We start from the raw sequence: 21,597 nt of genomic DNA, 5'->3' as shown, positions 1-21,597 counted from the left end.
GAAGGTACCAGGATAATAAGGTCTTTAAATGAAATTCAACGAAGGTTGTTTCAGGAAATGAGACTTTGGTGTTTGAAAACCATAAGCGGAGAAAAGCCACCCCAGATACAGGTTTTCATTACCGGAGGAGCTGGAACAGGCAAGAGTCATCTGATTAAAAGTATTTACTACGAATTGTCAAGACTTTTTGCTCCACTTATGACAAACCCTGATGATGTCTCAGTATTACTGACAGCACCGACAGGAGTGGCAGCATTTAATATAGGAGGAGCAACTATTCATAGTGCATTTTCTATCCCTGGAAATAGCGCTTTGCCCTTTGAATATCAACCACTTGGTGATGATAAATTAAATTCCCTGAGAACAAAACTTGGACAGTTAAAATTGCTCATTATTGACGAAATCTCCATGGTTGATAAAAAAATGTTGACTTACATTCACGGTCGCCTAAGGCAAATCAAACAGACTGGTGATTTTACACCATTTGGAAATGTCAGCGTGTTGGCTTTTGGCGATTTTTACCAGTTACCACCTGTTAAAGGAATACCTCTCTTTACGAGGGATTGCCATTTTGATCTTTGGAATGATTGTTTCAAACTTGTCACTCTAAATGAAATCATGAGACAGAAGGAAGATAAACAATTTGCTGAGCTTTTGAATAGGTGTAGAATTAAAGAAAAGAAAGAGAAACTAAGTGAAGATGACAAAGCACTGCTTTCAAGCAGAGAAAGTGATGACGTTGTTGATGCTTTGCATATATTTGCTACAAATGCTCAAGTCAATGACTTCAATGCACACGCTTTATCTGCACTATGCTTAAGCAACGAAGTAGAACCAACAGTTATCAAAGCCGAAGACTGTTTCAAAGACAAACGACAAGAAGGTACAAGTAAACAAGGATTGCTTTACTCTGTCAAAAAACAGTTTAGATTGGCAAATGAACTTCAAATATGTGTTGGTGCACGTATCATGCTTGTATATAATGTTGATATTGCAGATGGTTTAGTGAATGGGGCATTTGGAACTGTGACCAGGATAGTAGAAGAAAGTTGCAATGGAAGAACAGAAGTAAAATTAGTGGAGGTTTGTTTTGACAATAAAAATATTGGTAAAAGACGCGGTAAGAAAATAAGTAACAAGATTAAAGTTTTAATAGAAAAAGTAGAAGAAATGGGAAAGAATGGAAACATAATAAGAAAGCAATTTCCGTTAAAGCTTGCTTGGGCTTGTTCTGTCCACAAAGTACAAGGATTGACTGTCAGCAAAGCTGTAGTATCATTGAAAAAAATATTCCAGCCTGGACAAGCCTATGTAGCATTGAGCCGTGTCACATCTCTTGAAGGTTTAACGATACAGGATTTCAACGAGAATGCAATATACTCAAATCCGACTATTCAAGAGTCCCTTACTTCAATGGAGCAGTTTCTTGCAGTTAGTGACGAGGTCGTTCAAAAGAAACTCAGTATCTTGTTTCACAATATAGAGGGGTTGCAAAACCATTTGGAAGATCTTAAAATAACAGTTATGCTTCAGGATATTGATTTCATTTGTTTAGTTGAGACATGGTTAGCAAAGGAACCGAGATCCAATATAGATATTGATTGTTTTTCTTCAGAACACCAACTTCGGAAAAATTCATATGCACCTGACAATATAATACAAAGTCAAGCTAAAGGTGGAGTATGTGTTTACAGAAAAACGATTACAGATTTACAGTACGAAAGGATCTTTCTTCCAGTTGATAATCTTGAGTATATAGCATTTAAAACAAACGGCTTATTGGTTGTTACATTATACAGACCATCATCATACACTATTGAAAGTTTTTTGAATATCATGAGTAGATTGGTGAATGCTGTGAACGGGGTTTGCCTGCCTTGTGTCATTTTGGGTGATTTTAATCAAAACATCAGAAATGCTGTCTCTTCTGTCAAACAATTATTAGAGAGAAATGGGTTTAAGCAGTGTGTAACGGAAATAACAACAGACAGTGGAACAATGATAGATCATGTTTATAGCAGAGAAGTAGATGTGCGAGTGACCATGATTCCAACATACTACAGTTACCATGAAGCACTCAAAGTTGAAGTAATATAACCTTCTTTTACAGAATAAAAATTCTTAAAATTAATTAACTATTGTTTTTCATGGGAATGTGTCAATAATAGTGTGTCACATTGAAAATAGTGTACTCAACCGCTATGATAATAAATTTCCATATTAAAAAAATACCAACGTTTCATAAATTTAAACAACTATCGCGGGGAAATCTGTGATCGACTATTACTCTGTAAATTACAGAGTAATATTCCGTCACCACCGCCTGATGAGACCCGTGGAGGGGTCGAAATAGTTGTTTGTGGAAAATAATCATAATATCCTCCCCAAAAAAAATCTTAATGTGTTTATTTTTCATTACAGTTATAATTAACGGAATGAAATTACTTTTCATAAAAACCTAATTTAAAGGAAATGTTTATATTTTGTTCCCCCATATCTGTATTCACTGACTATTACAAAGCAAATAAAAAGTAAAATTCATATATGTTCATTTCACAGTAGTTTTTTTTTTTTTTTTTTTTTTTTTTTTTTTTTGGTGAATAAATGATCAAGTATTTATAAAAATAATATGTATATGAGACTCCAATGTGGAATTGAAAAATGTTTGTGTTTTTTCGGTTTATATAGAAATTAGTATTTTCTCAGCTTATATTAAAATGTTAATTTTAGACATATAATCTCCAGGTTATGTTAAAATCTGAAAGATCTTAATAATCATAAATAAGAAAAAGAAATAAAAATAGGGAGTTTTCTCAGTTAAACTAAAAAGTAATCTTTAAGTTGTTCTCAGTCTTGAGTTCAGCATGATATATAATTTCAAAATTACAGTCTAGGGGGCCACTTTCGTCTTATACAAGAGTTTTAAAAGACTGAAATGATGTACATTTAATTTATTTGAAAAAAAAATCAATTATTGTTGTTTCCCTTCGCTATGCTAATGAGAGGAGAGCAGATTCTTTATGTCTCTAATTTGGTAATCATCTAAAAAAGTATTCCCAGTTTCATGAGTATACGCACTTTATCAATCACTTCCTTCACTTCTTGCGTCGAAAAGCCCTCCGTTTTTGTTGAACGACAAAAAAGTTCTAGTTATTATTATTATTATTATTATACTGAACACTTTGTTCGTTCAGCATTTGAGGAGTACCTTTAAAAATAGGATTTTTCTCTTATAACCACTAAATAGGAAATGTAAATGTCTCGCGTATGTAAGGTTTTGAGCTTCCGGTTTAGTCACTTCCGGTTTCTACTAAAGAAAAACTAAAATACCTAAAGAAGCTAAAATCTTTCTCATTTTGAATGTCTAGACTCTCATATTCAGGATATAAATTCTAGAGACCAATACCTACAAAAAAGTCAGCGATGGTGATTTTCAACCACTGATACTTTCTGAGATATAAGACTTCAAACATTCAAAAAGGGGGGATGAAATTTTTAAAAGTCACAATTAAGGTTTGAAAATTATTTTGAGCATTGAAGTACGTTAGGACTAATAAGTAAAACATATACTGTAAGTTTCATATTGGTCGGAACCGAACTTCCGGTTTTACGGGTCTTTGAAAATTGTCTATGGGAGTTTCTATATTAAATTGAAATCAGTCGTGGCACGTTTTCTCTTAAAATAATCAAGATATTCTTATGAGATTTTAAGTGTACAATGACCTTGATGCGATACCGACCTCATTAGGTCACAAAAAGATAATTCTCTAAAATAAGGGATTTTTAGGGACCAACATTGAAAACATACTTTTTCCTGTAACTTTTTAATTTCTCAATGAATTTTCAAACAGTTTTCTATTCTGGGTTCAAATCAAAGAGAACAATTTAAAAATTATGGTCCGTGGGGTCACTTTTTGATCCCTTATAGGAGTTACAGAAGACTGAAATAATGTAATTTTTATTTATTTCAAAAATAATGGAGTAAGAGTTATTTCCCTTTGAACATCAGTTAACAGGCTTACATGCTCTTTAGGTTTCAAGTTTGGTATGCATATGACAAGTACTTCCGGTTTTATGAATCTCTAAGTTTGTCTATGGGAGTTCTCATGTTAAATGGCAAATTGCATATTTCACGATATCTCTTAAAGTAATCAATATATTATTGTGGAAATTTAGTGTTAGGATGACTGTGATATTGTTTCAACCCCATTAGGGTTTGAAAATGAATTTCTGGAAAATAAGGGATTTCTAGGGGCCAAAGTTGAAAACTGACCTTTGCCCATATCTTTTTTAATTCTTAATGAATTTTTGAACAGTTTTCTATTCTGGGTTTAGCTTAAAGAGTACAATCTAAGAATTATGGTCCGTGGGGTCACTTTTTGACCCCTTATAGGAGTTATAGAGGACTGAAATAATAAAATTCTTATTCATTTCAAATATGATAAAGTAAGAGTTATCTCCCTTTGCACATCTGTTGGCGGTCTTACATACTCTTTAGGTTTCAAGTTTGGTATGCATATGATAAGTACTTCCGGTTTTATGAATCTCTGAACTTGTCTATGGGAGTTCCCATGTTAAATGGAAAATTGCACATGTCACGATATCTCCTAAATTAAATAAGATATTCCCCTGAAAATGGAGTGATATTATGACGTTGATATTTTTTCAACCCCATTAGGGTCTGAAAATGAAATTCCATAGCATAAGGGATTTCAAGGGGCTAACATTGAAAACAGTTGTTCCCATGTAACTTTTTCATTTCTCAATGAATTTTTGAACAATTTTCGATTCAGAGTTCAGCATAAAGGGTACAATTTAAAAATTGTGGTCAGTGGGTCACTTTTTGACCCCTTATAGGTGTTTTAGAGACCTGAAATTAAGTAACTTTTAGTAATTTCAGAAATAACAATGTAAGAGTTATCCCCCTTTGCAGAGGTCTTTGATAATTACATGCTCGTTAGGTTTTAATTTTTTAAAGCTTCTTAAAACTCGATCCGGTTTCATTATTTTTTGTTTTTCATTTTGTTAGAGTTATCGCTCTTTAAGGGCCTTGAGATTTAAAGCGTCGAAAAGCCCTCCGTTTTTGTTGAACAACAAAAAAGGTCTAGTTATTATTATTATACTGAACACTTTTTTCGTTCAGCATTTGAGGAGTACCTTTAAAAATAGGATTTTTCTCTTATAACCACTAAATAGCAAATATAAATATCTCGCGTATGTAAGGTATTGAACTTCCGGTTTAGTCACTTCCGGTTTCTACTAAAGAAAAACTGAAATACCTAAAGAAGCTAAAATCTTTCTCATTTTGAATGTCTAGACTCTCAAATTCAGGATATAAATTCTAGAGACCAATACCTACAAAAAAGTTAGCGACGGTGATTTTCGACCACTGATACTTTCTGAGATATAAGACTTCAAACATTGAAAAAGGGGGGATGAAATTTTTAAAAGTCAAAATTAAGGTAAGAAAAATATTTTGAGCATTGATATACGTTAAAACAAATAAGTTGAACATATACTGTAAGTTTCATATCGATCCGAGCCGAACTTCCGGTTTTAGGGGTCTTTGAAAATTGTCTATGGGAGTTTCTATGTTAAATTGAAATAAGTCGTGGCACGTTTTCTCTTAAAATAATCAAGATATTCTTGTGATATTTTAAGTGTAGAATGACCTAGATATGGTACCGACCTCATTAGGTCATTAAAAGATAATTCTTGAAAATAAGGGATTTCTAGGGACCAACATTGAAAACATACTTTTTCCTGTAACTTTTTTATTTCTCAATGAATTTTTAAACAGTTTTCTATTCTGGGTTCAGATCAAAGAGTACAATCTAAAAATTAATGTCCGTGGGGTCACTTTTTGACCCCTTATAGGAGTTACAGAAGACTGAAACAATGTAATTTTTAATCATTTCAAAAATAATACAGTAAGAGTTATCTCCCTTTGAACATCAGTTAAGAGGTTTACATACTCTTCAAGTTTCAAGTTTGGTATGCATATGACAAGTACTTCCGGATTTATGAATCTCTAAATTTGTCCATGGGAGTTCTCATGTTAAATGGAAAAATGCACATTTCACCATATCTCTTAAAGTAATCAAGATATACTTGTGAAAATTTAGTGATTTAATGACTGTGATATTGTTTCAACCCCATTAGGGTTTGAAAATGAAATTATGGAAAATAAGGGATTTCTAGGGACTAATGTTGAAAACTGACCTTTGCCAATAACTTTTTTAATTCTTAATGAATTATTGAACAGTTTTCTATTCTGGGTTTAGCTTAAAGAGTACAATCTAAAAATTATGGTCCGTGGGGTCACTTTTTGACCCCTTATAGGAGTTACAGAGGACTTAAATAATGAAATTTTTATCTATTCAAATATGATGAAGTAAGAGTTATCTCCCTTTGCACATCTGTTGGCGGGCTTACATACTCTTTAGGTTTCAAGTTTGGTATGCATATGACAAGTACTTCCGGTTTTATGAATCTCTGAATTTGTCTATGGGAGTTCCCATGTTAAATGGAAAAATGCACATGTCACGATATCTCCTAAACTAAATAAGATATTCTTATGAAAATTAAGTGATATAATGACATTGATAATGTTTCAAACCCATTAGGGTTTGAAAATGAATTTCTGGAAAATAAGGGATTTCAAGGGGCTAATATTGAAAACTGATTTTCCCATGTAACTTTTTTATTTCTAAATGAATTTTTGAACAGTTTTCGATTCCGAGTTCAGCATAAAGTGTACAGTTTAACAATTATGGTCCGTGGGTCACTTTATGACCCCTTATAGGTGTTTTAGAAATCTGAAATATAGTTACTTTTAGTAATTTTAGAAATAACATCGTAAGAGTTACCCCCCTTTGCAGATCTCTAGTGAGAATTTCATACTCTTTAGGTTTCCATTTTTATAAGTTCCTGAAGACTTGATCGGGTTTGATTATTTTTTTTGTTTTTTATTTAATTAGAGTTATCGCTCTTTAAGATCTTGTGATTTTAAGCGTCGAAAAGCCCTCCGTTTTTGTTGAACGACAAAAAAGGTCTAGTTATTATTAGGGCTTTTCGCTTTCAGGCGAAAAGCCCTATTGTTTTCGTCTTTTTTATTATTATTATTATTATTATTATTATACTGAACACTTTTTTCGTTCAGCATTTGAGGAGTACCTTTAAGAATAGGATATTTCTCTTATAACCACTAAATAGGAAATGTAAATATCTCGCGTATGTAAGGTTTTGAATTTCCGGTTCAGTCACTTCCGGTTTCTACTAAAGAAAAACTAAATTACCTAAAGAAGCTAAAATCTTTCTCATTTTGAATGTCTAAACTCTCAAATTCAAGATATCAATTCTAGAGACCAATACCTACAAAAAAGTTAGCGACGGTGATTTTCGACCACTGATACTTTTTGAGATATAAGACTTGAAACATTGAAGAAGGGGGGATGAAATTTTTAAAAGTCACAATTGAGGTTTGAAAATTATTTTGAGCATTGAAATACGTTAAGACTAATAAGTTGAAGATATACTGCAAGTTTCATATCGATCCGAGCCGAACTTCCGGTTTTAGGGGTCTTTGAAAATTGTCTATGGGAGTTTCTATTTTAAATTGAAATCAGTCGTGGCACGTTTTCTCTTAAAATAATCAAGATATTCTTGTGAGATTTTAAGTGTAGAATATCCTTAATACGGTACCAACCTCATTAGGTCATTAAAAGAAAATTCGGGAAAATAAGGGATTTCTAGGGGCCAACATTGAAAACATAATTTTTCCTGTAACTTTTTTATCTGTCAATGAATTTTTAAACAGTTTTCTATTCTGGGTTCAGATCAAAAAGAACAATCTAAAAATTATGGTCCGTGGGGTCACTTTTTGACCCCTTATAGGAGTTACAGAAGACTGAAATAATGTAATTTTTCTTTATTTCAAAAATAATGGAGTAAGAGTTATCTCCCTTTGAACATCAGCTAACAGGCTTACATACTCTTTAGATTTCAAGTCTGGTATGCATATGACAAGTACTTCCGGTTTTATGAATCTCTAAATTTGTCTATGGGATTTCTCATGTTAAATGGAAAATATCCCATTACACGATATCTCTTAAAGTAATCAAGATATTCTTGTGAAAATTGAATGATATAATGACTGTGATATTGTTTCAACTCCATTAGGGTTTGAAAATGAATTTCTGGAAAATAAGGGATTTCTAGGGTCCAAACTTGAAAACTGACCTTTGCCCTTAACTTTTTTAATTCTTAATGAATTTTTGAACAGTTTTCTATTCTGGGTTTAGCTTAAAGAGTACAATCTAAAATTTATGGTCCGTGGGGTCACTTTTTGACCCCTTATAGGAGTTACAGAGGACTAAAATAATGAAATTTTTATTTATTTCAAATATGATGAAGTAAGAGTTATCTCCCTTTGCACATCTGTTGGCGGGCTTACATACTCTTTCGATTTCCAGTTTGGTATGCATATGACAAGTATTTCCGGTTTTATGAATCTCTGAATTTATCTATGGGAGTTCCCATGTTAAATGGAAAAATGCACATGTCATGATATCTCCTAAAGTAAATAAGATATTCTTCTGAAAAATGAGTGATATAATGACATTCATATTGTTTCAACCCCATTAGGGTCTGAAAATGAAATTCTAAAAAATAGGGATTTCAAGGGGCTAATATTGAAAACTAATTTTCCCATGTAACCTTTTTAATTCTTTATGAATTTTTGAACAGTTTTCTATTCTGGGTTTAGCTTAAAGAGTACAATCTAAATATTATGGTCCGTGGGGTCACCTTTTTTACCCCTCATAGGTGTTTTAGAGACCTGAAATATAGAAAATTTTAGAAATTTCAAAAATAACAATGCAAGAGTTATCCCCCTTTGCAGAGGTCTAGTGAGAATTACATACTATTTAAGTTTCCATTCTTATAAGCTTCTGGAGACTTGATCCGGCGTGATTATTTTTTATGTTTTTCATTTAATTAGAATTATCACTCTTTAAGGTCCTTGAGATTTGAAGCATCGAAAAGCCCTCCGTTTTTGTTGAACGACAAAAAAAGGTCTAGTTATTATTAGGGCTTTTCGCTTTCAGGCGAAAAGCCCTATTGTTTTCGTCTTTTTTATTATTAGGGATTTTCGCTTTCAGGCGAAAAGCCCTATTGTTTTCGTCTTTTTTATTATTATTATTATTATTATTATTCTTTTTCTTAACACTTTTTTCGTTCAGCGTTTAAGGAGTACCTTTGAAAATAGGTATTTTGTTTTATAACCACTGGAAAGCAAACTTAAATGTCTCGCGTATGTAATGTTTTGAACTTCCGGTTTACTCACTTCCGGTTACTACGAAAGAAAAACTGAAATTTCTAAAGAAGCTAAAGTCTTTCTCATTTTCAAAGACTAGACTCTCAAATTCAAGATATAAATTCTAGACACCAATACCTACAAAAATGTTAGCGACGGTGATTTTCGGCCACTGATACTTTCTGAGATATAAGACTTCAAACATTGAAAAAGGGGGGATGAAATTTTTAAAAGTCACAATTAAGGTTTCAAAATTATTTTGAGCATAGAAATATGTTAAGACTAATAAGTAGAACATATAGTGTAAGTTTCATATCGATCCAAGAAGAACTTCCGGTTTTAGGGGTCTTAGAAAATTGTCTATGGGAGTTTCTATGTTAAATTGAAATCAGTCGTACCACGTTTTCTCTTAAAACAATCAAGATATTCTTGTGAGATTTTAAGTGTAGAATGACCTAGATACGGTACCGACCTCATTAGGTCATGAAAAGGTAATTCGGGAAAATAAGGGATTTCTAGGGGCCAACATTGAAAACATACTTTTTCCTGTAACTTTTTTATTTCTCAATGAATTTTTAAACAGTTTTCTATCCTGGGTTCAAATCAAAGAGAACAATCTAAAAATTATGGTCCGTGGGGTCATTTTTTGACCCCTTATAGGAGTTACAGAAGACTGAAATAATGTAATTTTTATTTATTTCAAAAAGAATGGAGTAAGAGTTATCTCCCTTTGAACATCAGTTAACAGGCTTACATACTCTTTAGGTTTGAAGTCTGGTATGCATATGACAAGTACTTCCGGTTTTATGAATCTCTAAATTTGTCTATGGGAGTTCTCATGTCAAATGGAAAATTGTCCATTTCACGATATCTCTTAAAGTAATCAAGATATTCTTGTGAAAATTGAATGATATAATGACTGTGATATTGTTTCAACCCCTTTAGAGTTTGAAAATGAATTTCTGGAAAATAAGGGATTTCTAGGGGCCAAAGTTGAAAACTGACCTTTGCCAATAACTTTTTTAATTCTTAATGAATTTTTGAACAGTTTTCTTTTCTGGGTTTAGCTTAAAAAGTACAATTTAAAAATTATGGTCCGTGGGGTCACATTTTGACCCCTTATAGGAGTTACAGAGGACTGGAATAATAAAATTTTTATCTATTTCAAATATGATGGAGTAAGAGTTACCTCCCTTTGCACATCTGTTGGCGGGCTCACATACTCTTTAGGTTTCAAGTTTGGTATGCATATGACAAGTTCTTCCGGTTTTATGAATCTCTGAATTTGTCTATGGGAGTTCCCATGTTAAATGGAAAAATGCACATGTCACGATAACTCTTCAACTAAATAAGATATTCTTGTGAAAAATTAGTGATATAATGACTTTGATATTGTTTCAAGCCCTATAGGGCCTGAATATAAAATTCTGAAAAATAAGGGATTTAAAGGGGCTTATATTGAAAACAGATTTTCCCATGTAACATTTTTATTTCTCAATGTATTTTTGAACAGTTTTCGATCCTGAGTTCAGCATAAAAGGTACAATTTTAAAATTATGGTCCGTTGGGTCACTTTTTGACCCCTTATAGGTGTTTTAGAGACCTGAAATTAAGTAACTTTAGTAATTTCAAAAATAACAATGTAAGAGTTATCCCTTTTGCAGAGCTCTAGTGAGAATTACATACTCTTTAGGTTTCCATTTCTATAAGCTTCTGAAGTCTTGATCCGGTTTGATTATTATTTTTTTTATGTTTTTCATTTTGTTAGAGTTATCGCTCTTTAAGGTCCTTGAGATTTAAAGCATCGAAAAGCCCTCCGTTTTTGTTGAACGACAAAAAGGTCTAGTTATTATTATTATTATTATTATTATACTGAACACTTTTTCGTTCAGCATTTGAGGAGTACCTTTAAAAATAGGATTTTTCTCTTATAACCACTATATAGCAAATGTAAATATCTCGCGTATGTAAGGTATTGAACTTCCGGTTCAGTCACTTCCGGTTTCTACTAAAGAGAAACTGCAATACATAAAGAAGCTAAAATCTTTCTCATTTTGAATGTCTAGACTCTTAAATTCAGGATATAAATTCTAGACACAAATACCTACAAAAAAGTTAGCGATGGTGATTTTCGACCACTGATACTTTCTGAGATATAAGACTTCAAACATTCAAAAAGGGGGGATGAAATTTTTAAAAGTCAAAATTAAGGTTTGAAAATTATTTTGAGCATTGAAATACGTTTAGACTCATAAGTTGAACATATACTGTAAGTTTCATATCGATCCGAGCCGAACTTCCGGTTTTAGGGGTCTTTGAAAATTGTCTATGGGAGTTTCTATGTTAAATTGAAATCAGTCGTGGCACGTTTCCTCTTAAAATAATCAAGATATTCTTGTGAGATTTTAAGTGTAGAATGATCTTGATACGATACCGACCTCATTAGGTCATTAAAAGATAATTCGGGAAAATAAGGGATTTGTAGGGGCCAACATTGAAAACATACTTTTTCCTGTAACTTTTTCATTTCTCAATGAATTTTTAAACAGTTTTCTATTCTGGGTTCAGATCAAAGAGATCAATCTAAAAATTATGGTCCGTGGGGTCACTTTTTGACCCCTTATAGGAGTTACAGAAGACTGAAATAATGTAATTTTGATTTATTTCAAAAATAAAAGACTAAGAGTTATCTCCCTTTGAACATCAGCTAACAGACCTACATACTCTTCAGGTTTCAAGTTTGGTATGCATATGACAAGTGCTTCCGGTTTTATGAATCTCTGAATTTGTCTATGGGAGTTCTCATGTTAAATGGTAAATTGCACATATCACGATATCTCTTTAAGTAATCAAAATATTCTTGCGAAAATTTAGTGATATAATGACTGTGATATTGTTTCAACCCCATTAGGGTTTTAAAATGAATTTCTGGAAAATAAGGGATTTCTAGGGGCCAAAGTTGAAAACTGACCTTTGCCCATAACTTTTTTAATTCTTAATGAATTTTTGAACAGTTTTCTATTCTGAGTTTAGCTTAAAGAGTACAATCTAAAAATTATGGTCCGTGGGGTCACTTTTTGACCCCTTAAAGGAGCTACAGAGGACTGAAATAATGAAATTTTTATCTATTTCAAATATTATAAAGTAAGAGTTATCTCCCTTTGCACATCTGTTGGTGGGCTTACATACTCTTTAGGTTTCAAGTTTGGTATGCATCTGATAAGTACTTCCGGTTTTATGAATCTCTGAATTTGTCTATGGGAGTTCTCATGTTAAGTGGAAAAATGCACATGTCACGATATCTCCTAAACTAAATAAGATATTCCTCTGAAAATGGAGTGATATAATGACGTTGATATTTTTTTCAACCCCATTAGGGTCTGAAAATGAAATTCCATAGCATAAGGGATTTCAAGGGGCTAATATTGAAAACAGTTTTTCCCATGTAACTTTTTCATTTCTCAATGAATTTTTGAACAGTATTCGATTCTATGTTCAACATAAAGGGTACAATTTAAAAATTGTGGTCCGTGGGGTCACTTTTTGACCCCTTATAGGTGTTTTAGAGACCTGAAATTAAGTAACTTTTAGTAATTTCAGAAATAACAATGTAAGAGTTATCCCCCTTTGCAGAGCACTTTGAGAATTACATACCCGTTAGGTTTTAATTTTTATAAGCTTCTTAAAACTCGATCCGGTCTGATCATTATTTTTTCTTTCTCATTTTCTTAGAGTTATCGCTCTTTAAGGGCCTTGATATTTAAAGCTTCGAAAAGCCCTCCGTTTTTGTTGAACGACAAAAAAGGTCTAGTTATTATTATTATTATACTGAACACTTTTTTCGTTCAGCATTTGAGGAGTACCTTTGAAAATATGATTTTTCTCTTATAACCACCAGATAGCAAATGTAAATATCTCGCGTATGTAAGGTATTGAACTTCCGTTTTAGTCACTTCCGGTTTCTACTAAAGAAAAACTAAAATACCTAAAGAAGCTAAAATCTTTCTCATTTTGAATGTCTAGACTCTCAAATTCAAGATATAAATTCTAAACACAAATACCTACAAAAAAGTAAGCGACGGTGATTTTTGACCACTTATACTTTCTGAGATATAAGACTTCAAACATTGTAAAAGGGGGGATGAAATTTTTAAAAGTCACAATTAAGATTTGAAAATTATTTTGAGCATTGAAATACGTTAACACTTATAAGTTGAACATATACTGTAAGTTTCATATCGATCCGAGCCGAACTTCCGGTTTTAGGGGTCTTTGAAAATTGTCTATGGGAGTTTCTATGTAAAATTGAAATCAGTCGTGGCACGTTTTCTTTTAAAATAATCAAGATATTCTTGTGAGATTTCAATTGTAAAATGACCCTGATACGGTACCAACCTCATTAGGTCACTGAGAGATAATTCGGGAAAATAAGGGATTTCTAGGGGCCAACATTGAAAACATACTTTTTCCTGTAACTTTTTTATTCCTCAATAAATTTTAAAACAGTTTTCTATTCTGGGTTCAGATCAAAGAGAACAATCTAAAAATTATGGTCCGTGGGGTCACTTTTTGACCCCTTATAGGAGTTACAGAAGACTGAAATAATGTAATTTTTATTTATTTCAAAAATAATGGAGTAAGAGTTATCTCCCTTTGAACATCAGTTAAGAGGCTTACATACTCTTTAGGTTTCAAGTTTGGTATGCATATGACAAGTACTTCCGGTTTTATGAATCTCTAAGTTTGTCTATGGGAGTTCCCATGTTAAATGGAAAATTGCACATTTCATGATATCTCTTAAAGTAATCAAGATATTCTTGTGAAAATTTAGTGATATAATGGGTTTGATATTGTTTCAACTCCATTAGGGTTTAAAAATGAATTTCTGGAAAATAAGGGATTTCTAGGGGCCAAAGTTGAAAACTGACCTTTGCCCATAACTTTTTTAATTCTGAATAAATTTTAAAACAGTTTTCAATTCTGGGTTTAGCTTAAAGAGTACAATCTAAAAATTATGGTCCGTGGGGCCACTTTTTAATCCCTTATAGGAGTTACAGAAGACTGAAATAATGAAATTTTTATTTATTTCAAATATGATGAAGCAAGAGTTATCTCTCTTTGCACATCTGTTGGCGGGCTTACATACTCTTTAGGTTTCAAGTTTGGTATGCATATGACAAGTACTTCCGGTTTTATGAATCTCTAAATTTGTCTATGGGAGTTCCCATGTTAAATGGAAATATGAACATGTCACGACATCTCCTAAACTAAATAAGATATTCTTGTGAAAATTAAGTGATATAATGACATTGATAATGTTTCAATGCAATAAGGGTCTGAAAATGAAATTCTGAAAAATAAGGGATTTTAAAGGGCTAATATTAAAAACTGATTTTCCCATGTAACTTTTTTATTTCTAAATGAATTTTTGAACAGTTTTCGATTCCGAGTTCAGCATAAAGGGTACAGTTTAAAAATTATGGTCCGTGGGGTCACTTTTTGACCCCTTATAGGTGTTTTAGACACCTGAAATATAGTAACTGTTAGTAATTTTCAAAATAACATTGTAAGAGTTACCCCCCTTTGCGGAGCTCTAGTGAGGATTACATACTCTTTAGGTTTCCATCTTTAAAAGCTCTCGAAGACTTGATCAGGTTTGATTATTTTTTTTATGTATTTCATTTTGTTAGAGTTTTCTCTCTTTAAGGTCCATGTGATTTTAAGCGTCGAAAAGCCCTCCGTTTTTGTTGAACGACAAAAAAGGTCTAGTTATTATTATTATACTGAACACTTTTTTCGTTCAGCATTTGAGGAGTACCTTTAAAAATAGGATTTTTCTCTTATAACCACTAAATAGTAAATGTAAATATCTCGCGTATGTAAGGTATTGAACTTCCGCTTTAGTCACTTCCGGTTTCTACTAAAGAAAAACTAAAATACCAAAAGAAGCTAAAATCTTTCTCATTTTGAATGTCTAGACTCTCAAATTCAGGATATAAATTCTAGAGACCGATACCTACAAAAAAGTTTGCGACGGTTATTTTCGACCACTGATACTTTCTGAGATATAAGACTTCAAACATTCAAAAAGGGGGGATGAAATTTTTAAAAGTCACAATTAAGGTTTGAAAATTATTTTGAGCATAGAAATACGTTGAGACTAATTAGTTTAACATATACTGTAAGTTTCATATCGATCCGAGCCGAACTTCCGGTTTTAGGGGTCTTTGAAAATTGTTTATGGGAGTTTCTATGTTAAATTGAAATCAGTCGTGGCACGTTTTCTCTTAAAATAATCAAAATATTCTTATGAGATTTTAAGTGTACAATGACTTTGATGCGGTACCGACCTCATTAGGTCATCAAAAGATAATTCTTGAAAATAAGGGATTTCTAGGGGCCAACATTGAAAACATACTTTTTCCTGTAACTTTTTTATTTCTCAATGAATTTTTAAACCGTTTTCTATTCTGGGTTCAAAATAAAGAGAACAATTTAAAAATTATGGTCCGTGGGGTCAATTTTTAGCCCCTTATAGGAGTTACAGAAGACTGAAATAATGTAATTTTTATTTATTTTAAAAATGATGGAGTAAGAGTTATCTCCCTTTGAACATCAATTAAGAGGCTTACATACTCTTTAGGTTTCAAGTTTGGTATGCATATGACGAGTACTTCCGGTTTTATGAATCTCTAAATTTGTCTATGGGAGTTCTCATGTTAAATGGAAAATTGCACATTTCACGATATCTCTTAAAGTAATCAAGATATTCTTGTGAAAATTGAGTGATATAATGACTGTGATATTGTTTCAACCCCATTAGTTTTTGAAAATGAATTCCTTGAAAATAAGGGATTTCTAGGGGCCAAAGTTGAAAACTGACCTTTTGCCCATAACTTTTTTAATTCTTAATGAATTTTTGAACAGTTTTCTATTCTGGGTTTAGCTTAAAGAGAACAATCTAAAAATTATGGTCCGTGGGGTCACTTTTTGACCCCTTATAGGAGTTACAGAGGACTAAAATAATGAAATTTTTGTTTATTTCAAATATGATATAGTAAGAGTTATCTCCCTTTGCACATCTGTTGGCGTGCTTACATACTCTTTAGGTTTCAAGTTTGGTATGCATATGACATGTACTTCTGGTTTTATGAATCTCTGAATTTGTCTATGGGAGTTCCCATGTTAAATGGAAAAATGCACATGTCACGATATCTCCTAAACTAAATAAGATATTCGTGTGAAAATTGAGTGATATAATGACTTTGATGTTTCAACCCAATAAGGGTCTCAAAATGAAATTCGGAAAAATAAGGGATTTCAAGGGGTTAATATTGAAAACTGATTTTCCCATGTAACGCTTTTATTTCTAAATGAATTTTTGAATAGTTTTCGATTCCGAGTTAAGCATAAAGGGTACAGTTTAAAAATTATTGTCCTTCGGGTCATTTTTTGACCCCTTATAGGTGTTTTAGAGATCTGAAATATAGTAACTTTTAGTAATTTTCAAATAACATTGTAAGAGTTACTCCCCTTTGGAGAGCTCTAGTGAGAATTACATACTTTTTAGGTTTCCATTTTTAAAAGCTCCTGAAGACTTGATCCGGTTTGATTATTCTTTTTATGTTTTTCATTTTGTTAGATTTATCGCTCTTTAAGATCTTTGTGATTTTAAGCGTCGAAAAGCCCTCCGTTTTTGTTGAACGACAAAAAAGGTCTAGTTTATTATTATTATTATTAATATTATTATTATTATTATACTGAACACTTTCTTCGTTCAGCATTTGAGGAGTACATTAAAAAATAGGATTTTTCTCTTATTACCACTAAATAGGAAAAGTAAATATCTCGCGTATGTAAGGTATTGAACTTCCGGTTTTGTCACGTCCGGTTTCTACTAAAGAAAAACTAAAATACCTAAAGAAGCTAAAATCTTTGTCATTTTGAACGTCCAGACTCTGAAATTCAAGATATAAATTCTAGAGATCAATACCTACAAAAAAGATAGCGACGGTGATTTTCGACCACTGATACTTTCTGAGATATAAGACTTCAAACATTCAAAAAGGGGGGATGAAATTTTTAAAAGTCACAATTAAGGTTTGAAAATTATTTTGAGCATTGAAATACGTTATGACTAATAAGTTGAACATTTACTGTAAGTTTCATATCGATCCGAACCGAACTTCCGGTTTTAGGGGTCTTTGAAAATTGTCTATGGGAGTTTCTATGTTAAATTGAAATCAGTCGTGGCACGTTTTCTCTTAAAGTAATCAAGATATTCTTGTGAAAATTTACTGCTATAATGACTGTGATATTGTTTCAACCCCATTAGGGATTAAAAATGAAATTCTGGAAAATAAGGGATTTCTAAGGGCCAAAGTTGAAAACTGACCTTTGCCCATAACTATTTCAATTCTTAATGAATTTTTGAACAGTTTTCTATTCTGGGTTTAGCTTAAAGAGTACAATCTAAAAATTATGGTCCGTGGGTTCACTTTTTGACCCCTTATAGGAGTTACAGAGGACTGATATAATAAATTTTTTATTTATTTCAAATATGATAAAGAAAGAGTTATCTCCCTTTGCACATCTGTTGGGGGGCTTACATACTCTTTAGGTTTCAAGTTTGGTATGCATCTGATAAGTACTTCCGGTTTTATGAATCTCTGAATTTGTCTATGGGAGTTCCCATGTTAAATGGAAAAATGCACATGTCACGATATCTCCTAGACTAAATAAGATATTCTTGTGAATGTCAAGATATCTCCTAAACTAAATAAGATATTCCTCCGAAAATGGAGTGATATAATGACGTTGATAATGTTTCAACCCCATTAGGGTCTGAAAATGAAATTCCATAACATAAGGGATTTCAAGGGTCTAACATTGAAAACAGTTTTTCCCATGTAACTTTTTCATTTCTCAATGAATTTTTGAACAGTTTTCGATTCTGAGTTCAGCATAAAGGGTACAATTTAAAAATTATGGTCCGTGGGGTCACTTTTTGACCCCTTATAGGAGTTTCAGAAGACTGAAATAATGTAATTTTTATTTATTTCAAAAATAATGGAGTAAGAGTTATCTCCCTTTGAACATCAGATAACAGGCTTACATACTCTTTAGGTGTCAAGTTTGGTATGCATATGACAAGTACTTCCGGTTTTATGAAGCTCTAAATTTGTCTATGGGAGTTCTCATGTTAAATGGAAAATTACACATTTCACGATATCTCTTAAAGTGATCAAGGTATTCTTGTGAAAATTGAGTGATATAATGACTGCGATATTGTTTCAACCCCATTAGGGTTTGAAAATGAATTTCTGGAAAATAAGGGATTTCTAGGGGCCAAAGTTGAAAACTGACCTTTGCCCAGAACTTTCTTATTTCTCAATGAATTTTTGAACAGTTTTCTATTCCGGGTTAAGCTTGAAGAGTACAATCTAAAAATTATGGTCCGTGGGGTCATTTTTTGACCCCTTATAGGAGTTACAGAGGACTGAAATAATGAATTTTTTTCATTTCAAATATGATGAAGTAAGAGTTGTCTCCCTTTGCACATCTGTTGACAGGCTTACATAGTCTTTAGGTTTCAAGTTTGGTATGCATATGACAAGTACTTCCGGTTTTATGAATCTCTGAATTTGTCTATGGGAGTTCCCATGTTAAGTGAAAAAATGCACATGTCTCGATATCTACTAAACTAAATAAGACATTCTTTTGAAAATTGAGTGATATAATGACTTTGATAATGTTTTAACCCAAAAACGGTCTGAAAATGAAATTCTGAAAAATAAGGGATTTCAAGGGGCTAATATTGAAAACTGACTTTCCCATGTAACTTTTTTATTTCTAAATGAATTTTTGAACAGTTTTCGATTCCGAGTTCAGCATAAAGGGTACAGTTTAAAAATTATGGTCCGTGGGGTAACTTTTTGACCCCTTATAGGAGTTTTAGAGACCTGAAATATAGTAACTTTTAGTAATTTTCAAAATAACATTGTAAGAGTTATCCCCCTTTGCAGAGCTCTAATGAGAATTACATACTCTTTAGGTTTCCATTTTTAAAAGCTTCTGAAGACTTGATCCGGTTTCATTATTTTTTTTTTTAAGTTTTTCAGTTTGTTAAAGTTATCGCTCTTTAAGGTCCTTGAGATTTTAAGCGTCGGAAAGCCCTCCGTTTTTGTTGAACGACAAAAAAGGTCTAGTTACTTTTCGTTATCTTTACATTTCATCTCAATTCTCAGCATGATCACTTACAATGACTTCGTGTATGCAAGCGCCTGTCTTTCTGTGTCACTCTTACCCCTGTATGAGCAATTCTTTCGGTATATTACAAAAATCATGAAAAAAAAATGACATTATCTACATTCAGGTCCCAGGTTTAGAGATGCGCAACTTGTGGCACGTATGGAGAATTTAAACGTTTCTGATGCTTCTGGATTGGCGGCAAGTCGTAAGCACCGTGGCGTTCTCTACACTCACAACGATGGCGACAAGAATGACCCTTACCTCTATGCAATAAACGCTTCAAACGCAGCTATTATTTCCACTCTGAGATTATATCCAGCTCAGAACCAGCGTTGGGAGGATATTGCTGTGGGTCCCTGTGGCACGACAAGCTGCATTTACGTTGGAGATATGATAGGAGCACAAACGATTTATCGGGTTGAAGAGCCCGACTTTATTTACTCTGACCAGATTCTGACAGACGTGTCCGCCATTCAGTATCGGTAAGATATAAAACAAATTTAAATTTATAAAATTAAATATTTATAGCTTAATTTGGAAAAGAAAAAAATACGCGCTTTTTATTTTCTTTAAAAGATAACATCCTTGATTAACATGTATTTTGAATTGAAGCTGGGACAGTCATTCTGATGTTTTGATGGTAGATATACATGGCAACGTATATCTTATATCAAATCAAGAGCATCATAATCACGGAAGACGTGTTGGTCTTCTAGCCGCCGAGAGTTGGAATAGCAACCATACAGTGAATATAACAACAAATGTACACCTTCCTCACTTACATCATTTAAGCGACAACCACGATCCCTCTTCTGGTGATATTTCACCAGATGGCAAGCAGATTCTACTAGTGTCATTCAATGACCACGCTTATTACTGGAAAGTAGAAAATGACGATGTTTTGAGTTCACTAAGACACGCCCCTGTTTTCCTTCCAACTCGAACTCATGGCGTTATAGAGGGGATCTGCTGGGACACCGAGGGACGTAATTATTACGAGATTTCTGAGAGCCATCATGAACCGCCTCCACTGTACATTTTCAATCGTGTCTAAAATATTAAATCTGAATGATCTTATCTTTTTGATATTAGAAAATAATGATTCAACTTCATCATTCATTTATCGTGTAAAAGATTTTCCACTTTATGAAAATTACATACTCTAGCTCGTCTATTCCAGAGAAAGAAATTGTAAGGTTAAAAAATGTGGTTCCACAATAAATACAACGACTGCTGATAATGCACATGTGCATTAATAGTTTCACTTCAGTCGTAAACATGAAATTTCACGACTGCATATTGGGAGTTGTGGAAAACTTATTCTGACATAATTGGGACAAAAGAGAAGAAGAGCAGCGGTCAAACAGCTAGTCGTCTTCTACGTAACGCAACTGCTCCTTCGCCATGCGCTTTGAAGTGAAAGTTGCGGGTCCTTCGGATGAGACCTTACAAACCGAGGCCCCGTGTCACACCAGGCGTTGGCACGTTAAAGATCCCTCACTGCTCAATGGCCCTGAGTGCCGAGTAAAAGTCAAAATTTGAAGCCCTTCACCGGTATATGGCAACGTCTCTCTATGAGTGAAAAATTCTCGAATAGGATATAAAACAACATTCAATCAATCTTCTAGTTAACTGAAAAAACAAATGTTTTGAACATGGTTTGAGGTAAATACATGTAGGTGGTTTAACTATGAAATTCTTCATACACAAACTGGTACGTTTTACCTCGTCATACTTTCGAAAGGCACCATATGATTCTCGAAAGATCTTTATGCTGAATATTCATGTTTGATTGTACATGGCCGTAGGAACCAGGGGGGCCGTGCCCCCCAAATAATTTTGCCGATATATAGATTACTATAGTAAACATAGATACTATAAGCATGTGCCCCCTCAATAAAACCGCCTGATGACCTTTTTTTTTTTTTTTGCTTGTCAAGGAATATTTGGTAGTTGACGACCTTTTTTTTTTTTTTTTTTTTTTTTTTTTGCTTTTCAGAAAATTTTTAGTAGTGCCCCCTCAACTGTCA

At 32.9% G+C, this 21,597-nt stretch overlaps 1 protein-coding gene across 1 annotated transcript in view; it reads left to right on the top strand.

Annotated features, from left to right (window-relative positions):
- Positions 1-20,621, top strand: part of LOC133173913 (uncharacterized) — a 164,985-nt gene extending 144,364 nt beyond the window's left edge. Inside the window, exons 2-3 of the mRNA XM_061308978.1 lie at positions 19,692-20,049; positions 20,180-20,621. Of these exons, the coding sequence (XP_061164962.1) occupies positions 19,692-20,049; positions 20,180-20,621 (800 nt within the window). The remainder of the gene's footprint in view (positions 1-19,691; positions 20,050-20,179) is intronic.
- The last annotated feature ends 976 nt before the right edge of the window (positions 20,622-21,597 follow it).

This window comes from Saccostrea echinata, unplaced genomic scaffold, assembly GCF_033153115.1.
Source record: "Saccostrea echinata isolate AGI-Se365-2 ecotype Australia unplaced genomic scaffold, CSIRO_AGI_Sech_v1 ptg000056l, whole genome shotgun sequence".
Lineage (NCBI taxonomy): Eukaryota > Metazoa > Mollusca > Bivalvia > Ostreida > Ostreidae > Saccostrea > Saccostrea echinata.
Note: the sequence above shows the minus strand (reverse complement) of the source record. Positions and strands in the feature narration are given on the sequence as shown.